The 5,871-nt window shown below is 41.6% G+C and overlaps 1 protein-coding gene across 1 annotated transcript; it reads right to left on the bottom strand.

Moving 5' to 3' along the window:
* Positions 1-2,508: 2,508 nt before the first annotated feature.
* LOC145420201 (protocadherin-16-like) lies at positions 2,509-5,382 on the bottom strand. Its single transcript, XM_080289188.1, has one exon. It carries the CDS (start codon positions 5,365-5,367, stop codon positions 3,538-3,540), a length of 1,830 nt encoding a protein of 609 aa, XP_080145314.1. The 5' UTR covers positions 5,368-5,382; the 3' UTR covers positions 2,509-3,537.
* Positions 5,383-5,871: the final 489 nt, after the last annotated feature.

The raw sequence follows: 5,871 nt of genomic DNA, 5'->3' as shown, positions 1-5,871 counted from the left end.
AATCATTACATTTTGCATTTTCGTTTTGTAAAGTTCAGTTTGGGTGAAATTCAAAATGAGCCATTTTTATGTTTTGAATTTTTATGGGCTGAAAATGTGGTCGCCGTTCAGCGGTAGCTGCTGAAACAGTGAGAGGAGAAACTTTTTATGGAGAAGGAGAGAGCTGCAATTTCAAAATACGAAATACTGAGGTTCACGTGCCACTTGCATTAGCCAACTTCATAGATTTACTGTCAGATATTAAATTTTCATTCAGTTTTTAATATGAAGTCAAAAGTATGCTATACTGAAAAGACTATAAAAAGCAAGGTCTAATTCATCAATGTAGGCGTTCCAGGGAGGAACCTAAACCAAAAGCACCATCCACAGTTTATCACTGAATACCTGAGTCTTCACTACACAACAAAGCACTTATTTAACAGCTAATAAAGAGCTGAGGACACCGGATTTGTATCACTGTTATTAGAACCTGCTTAGTCATTAGAAGGTAGGTGGTCATTGTAGTAGAAAGAAAACTACGGAAACTGTGAGTGTGAAAAAAACACTAGAAAGAAGCTCAATCATTCATACGTTTTCTCGAGGGGAATTATGGGTATTTTTCCCTCACAGAGTGGTTTCTTTTATGCTGCCAGGAATGGAGTACTGATTCATAGTGCCACTTCACTGAGGTACCCCTTTCAACTAGGTTTTCTTTAAAGCATTCAATGTGAAATAATAGATATGTTTGAATGCTGCTTTATGTGGTATCTAAACTTAAAAAAAAGGCTCATAGTAGGTCTGCCCACGAGAAATCATAGGCAAAGAATAATACTCATAGATTAATGTTTTTTGAAGGAAAGAGATTTTCAGAAACGGAAGCAAATTAGGCACCAAAACAGCAGATAAATGCAAAAGTTTGAATACAGCTTCAAGAAAGTCTCACAGAAAGCAGTCTTCGTCTCATGTTGCTAAGGGGTTTGCAGCAATGAAAGCGGTCCATTCAGTCATGAACGTGGGGGAGGTGGCTTTAAAAATTAGTTCTGGCCTATCTTCACACCTAGGTAATGAGAAATGAAGTGAGATCAGATAAGAATTTAGCGTCTGCCGGACAAGCAGACAGACAAGGAAGCCCCCCTGCTTATGTCACCTCCGCTACTCATGCAAGCGCTTGTCAGGGTTCATTTCCCCCTCAGCTGCTCGGAGACCCCCTCTCGCCTTTCTGCTGGAGCCAGAACAACCCGAAAACAGACAGAGGGGCAATTCTTAGCAGAGACCCTCCAAATGAGCCAAGAGCCGCAATGATATGAGGCGTAAATTATTCCCCAGTGCAGGATTGTGACACAATCAACTGAAAACTTTCATTACTTATTACATATGTAAAAGCCAAGACAACCATGTGCCTCATTATGTTTAACAACGACTTATATTACTTATATTATATTCTTCTTCCTCAATCAAAAGCCTCTGATTAACAGATGTGATAAAATGACGCAGAAGTAATAACTTCTTTCGTCTTATTACTTTCTTATTATTCAACAAGGTCTTCACACATTTGCATTAAAAAAATACATTTGTACAATGAAATGTAACAGTTCCTCTTGAGTGAATGCATGCTTGCAATCTGGAACGGAGATATAATATGAGGCAAGAGAGCATAATTTATAAAATGAAGTGTGGACTGTAGAAAGTTGCATTGGTATTGTGGTTCCGGATATGGATTCGGATATGTGTTGTAGAGTTATATTGAACCTCGACACCATCCAGAAAACTTGTAAATTGGACACAGTTGGAAAACTAATAAAGGAGAATGGAATTAGTAACGCCTCATGAAACACATTCCATAATGCAGCTCATAGTTTTCAAGTGCTGTTTTTCATGTCGAATTTGATTTCCCCTCTCCAGGGTGACCTATTTTCTTTGCAGCAGATCTCATATATTGAATTACAAGAGTGATGCCTGTTAATAGGATTAAGCCCTTATTTTTTATTTATCCCCCCCCCCACACACACACACACATCTAATTATAAAGTCATCTGTAAAAGCATCTGATGTATAGTGAAAGTGATAAAAAATAATCACGCCACATGAGAATAGCCCTGAAACACCCACAGATGGGAAGAGGAGAGCGAAAAGGTAACGTGATAATCATAATGTCCATACTATAGGTTTTTTTTGGGGGGTGGCTTTGTCTGTGAAAGATGGGTACACTGAGAATTTTATCTACAAAGAGAAAAGGCAGTCATCAGATGTCTTGCTGAGATGTTTGGATGTAGAACTGGCACCCTAAGTAAGAGCAGTCTGTTCTCACATGGGCCGCCAAACACACGTCTGCAACAACCAGTGAAGCCCAAGAGAGGCCAGAGAGCAGAGGCTTTGAAGAACTACTTCATACTTGGACTCAGTAGGACCCACAGATCAAGCATGTCATACTCTTAGGAACTGTCTGAGGGCAGGTAGTAAGCAGCCAATGGAGAGTAAAGACAGAACTCTGAAAATCGCTGGTTCGAAAGAAAACATGAAATCGTTTTTTCCTTAAACTTTTTTAATCAAACATGAACTCCAGCTCACACTGGAAACAGTGATCTTAGAGTTTCACAGTCCAAAACATACATTTTTTAATTACTCTTTGGTCGACTTTCCAATTTTCAAAATCAATTTCAGAACATTCCCCTTTCTCATTACACTTGCGGTCTTTTTGATTTATAAACTACCCACAAAAAGTCCTTGTAGTGCCTTAACTACATTTAAGTGCCACAGTATGACATTGTGTCTCCTTTCACCCCTCCCTCATCCACAGCAAAATCCTGGGCCAAGATCTCATCTGCTAGGCCGTCCATCTGGGCTGCACTCTATTTCCAACTCCTTGATCCATGCAGTACTGCTGTACACACTTGCAAAACAGAATCTCTATCCTCGTAAAAAGAAACTCCAGCTTGCTGATGTGAGAAATGGCTTGAATGACACCTGATATGCCTCATTTTCTCTTTGTAATTGCAGTCTTTTTATTAATAAATGACTAGTGGAAATTATTTTTTACCAGAAAAAAGCACTGCATTTACATGGGGTGATCTAATTTGTCTGAACTTTAATTCATCTTGTCGCTTATGGCCATTTTTTTCTCACGCTCAACAACCCTAATTAAGGTGCCTTTTGAGACTGAAGTGACATCTATTTCTTTGGATAAAGCCCTGAATTTGTCTCTGTCTGTGAATATGTGAAAAACTCCTTTGTGCCTCGGCTGACGGAGGACTTTGCACTGCCTCTGTTACCCTGGAAACCTTTTGAGAGGTGAAGGAGAGGACAGCCAAGGAGCAGATCATGTTGGCCTAAATTTGCAGGTAAATCCTCACTAAGGCTGTCCAATTTAAACAGCTTTAGCATTAAATAATAACCCTCGATGAGGAAAAAAGGAGTTACTCTGACAAACTTCTATTTTATTTATCTAATAACTTTCCATTTGTCGCTCTCCACAGTTGCACCAAAGTCCAATGCAGATCCTTACATAAGCAAAGTGTTAAAGCGTGGGAGTGTTGATCAAATCAATCAATTCATAACCTTTTACTGAATTAAAACATTAAAAAATCCTACCTCGAGAATGCAGGTCCCCGGTGCTGTGTTCTCCTCGACAGACACATTGTAGAAGTTTCTCTCAAAAACAGGCTCGTTGTCATTTATATCCTGAAGAAAGATGTTTACAACTGCAGTGGATGAAAGAGATGGCTTTCCTCCATCAGTGGCCACCACAGTTATACTGGGACTAGGGTTCTTTTCATAATCCAGCTGGGAGAGAGTGGTAATAATGCCAGTAATGGAGTCTATACTGAACCAGCTGTAATAAGCACTTCCATCTTGTAGGATGCTGTAGCTTATGTCCCCATTTGGCCCCTGGTCTTTATCTCTAGCTGTTACCTGTAACACAAAGCTACCTGGAAACACCACTTCAGGAATGACCTGCCTGTACACTGGTTGGTCAAAGAGAGGAGGATTGTCATTGATGTCAATCACTTGGATAGTGAAGGAGGATTCAGCCCTGAGCGGAGGCATGCCGGAATCTGTCGCCATCACCCTCAGCTCATAGGTGTCTCTTTCCTCGCGGTCCAGAATCTGATCCACACAAATCAAATAGATTATGCTATCCTTAGTGGTCAGGGCAAACTTTCCATCACCTCCCTCTAGTGACACATTGACATTAGCATACTCTCCGTAGTCTGGGTCAGTGACTGAGATGCGGGCTACGTACTGGCCTGGCTGTGCCCCTTCTGAGATTCTGGGAGATCCGTCCTCACTGAGAAAGATGATGGTCATTGTAGGCTGGTTGTCATTGTAGTCTCTGACATGAATGGTGACAAAGGCATTGGTCACTTCTGGGTGAGTTGCGTTGTCTTGCGCCTGGACCACCAGCTCGTGGACCCTCCTCATCTCGAAGTCCAGTGGTTTGTTGAGGGTGATGATGCCAGTGCGAGAATCTATGACAAAGTAGCGATCTGGGTCGCTTTGTCTCCTGTTAATTTCATATAGCACCATCCCATTATCGCCCTCATCAACATCTGTGGCAAACACCTGCAGGATGTTACTTCCTGGTTGAAGGTTTTCAGATATTATAGCATGGTAGCGGCTCTGGTTAAAAACAGGAGCGTTGTCATTAATATCTTGCACAGTAATATCTAACGTCATCTGATCAGTTCTTTTGGGGGACCCGCCATCAAAAGCCTCCAAAGATAAAGTATAGGTGGATCTTTTCTCTCTGTCTAGAATGGTATTGACCACCAAATCCAGATAGAGAACTTCATTGCTTCCTCTCCTGGTTTCCAAGGTGAACGCCTGGCCAACATTTCCATCCTTGATAAGGTAACCCTGTGTCGTAAGCTGCCCTTTATCACTATCAACAGCTGGCTCGAGAGGAAACCTAGTGCCGATAGCTGTCTGTTCAGGAATTTTAAAAGTGGCTTGCTTTCTGGGGAACTTTGGAGCGTGGTCATTTATATCATTCACCTTGATGGTCACCTCTACTGTCACACCTGTCATGGTGACTGCAATGAAGTTGTACCTATCCCTTAATTCTCTATCCAGAACTTTGGCAGTTTTAATAATGCCTGTGCTTTCATCTATATCCAAATCACTCCCTACTCCTGTGCCCTCATGGTCTGAAATGAAGTACAAGGATGCTGTTACGCCAGGGGGGAGTCCTGCACTGATGTCACCTACAATTGTACCTGCTGGTTGCTCCTCATCTAGCTGTAGCTCAAGGGTTCCCAAGACCACAGGTGAGTGGACTGCTATAAGCTCCAAGACCACATATACCATTAGCACTATCCTTTGGCTCCACCAACCCTCACGATGCAAAGAATCCATTACAGACTTCCCAAAACCCTTGGCAGCAGTCTTCATTTTGGCCCCTTCGTTTTAAACCTAGAGACACACAGAGAGGAAAGGCTGAGCAATATCAAAATATTATTAAAAAAAAGTCAGAACAGCAGAAACTAAGTAAAGGTGTAATATTTTTATAGTAAGGTAGTTTAAGACACCTAGGTAGCCTACATGCCTTAAACACTTTCCCATATGTTTTATTGACTTTGCTCCTACCCACACTATATACAACTGGCCAAGCACATAACATTTTCCTTCACTTCTTTTTCACCTAATAAGTCGACACCTTGTTTCTCCCATATACCAGAGAGCCCCCCTTTGCTAAAGAAACATCAAAGCCACAGGCCACAGCATACCACTTCAGACAGGGAGTCTTTAGCTGTTGCTCTGCAGCTTTAATTAAAAGGGTGCGAGAATCAGTTTGGCCAGGCTACCCCGTGTGTTTGCCATAGCTGTTCGCCTTTGTATAAGTCTGGGAGGTGAAGTCCTGGATTTAATATTTACCACCACATTTATCTTTCGTGG

This window comes from Astatotilapia calliptera, chromosome 14 (genome assembly GCF_964374335.1).
Source record: "Astatotilapia calliptera chromosome 14, fAstCal68.1, whole genome shotgun sequence".
In the NCBI taxonomy this organism is placed as follows: Eukaryota; Metazoa; Chordata; class Actinopteri; order Cichliformes; family Cichlidae; genus Astatotilapia; species Astatotilapia calliptera.
Note: the sequence above shows the minus strand (reverse complement) of the source record. Positions and strands in the feature narration are given on the sequence as shown.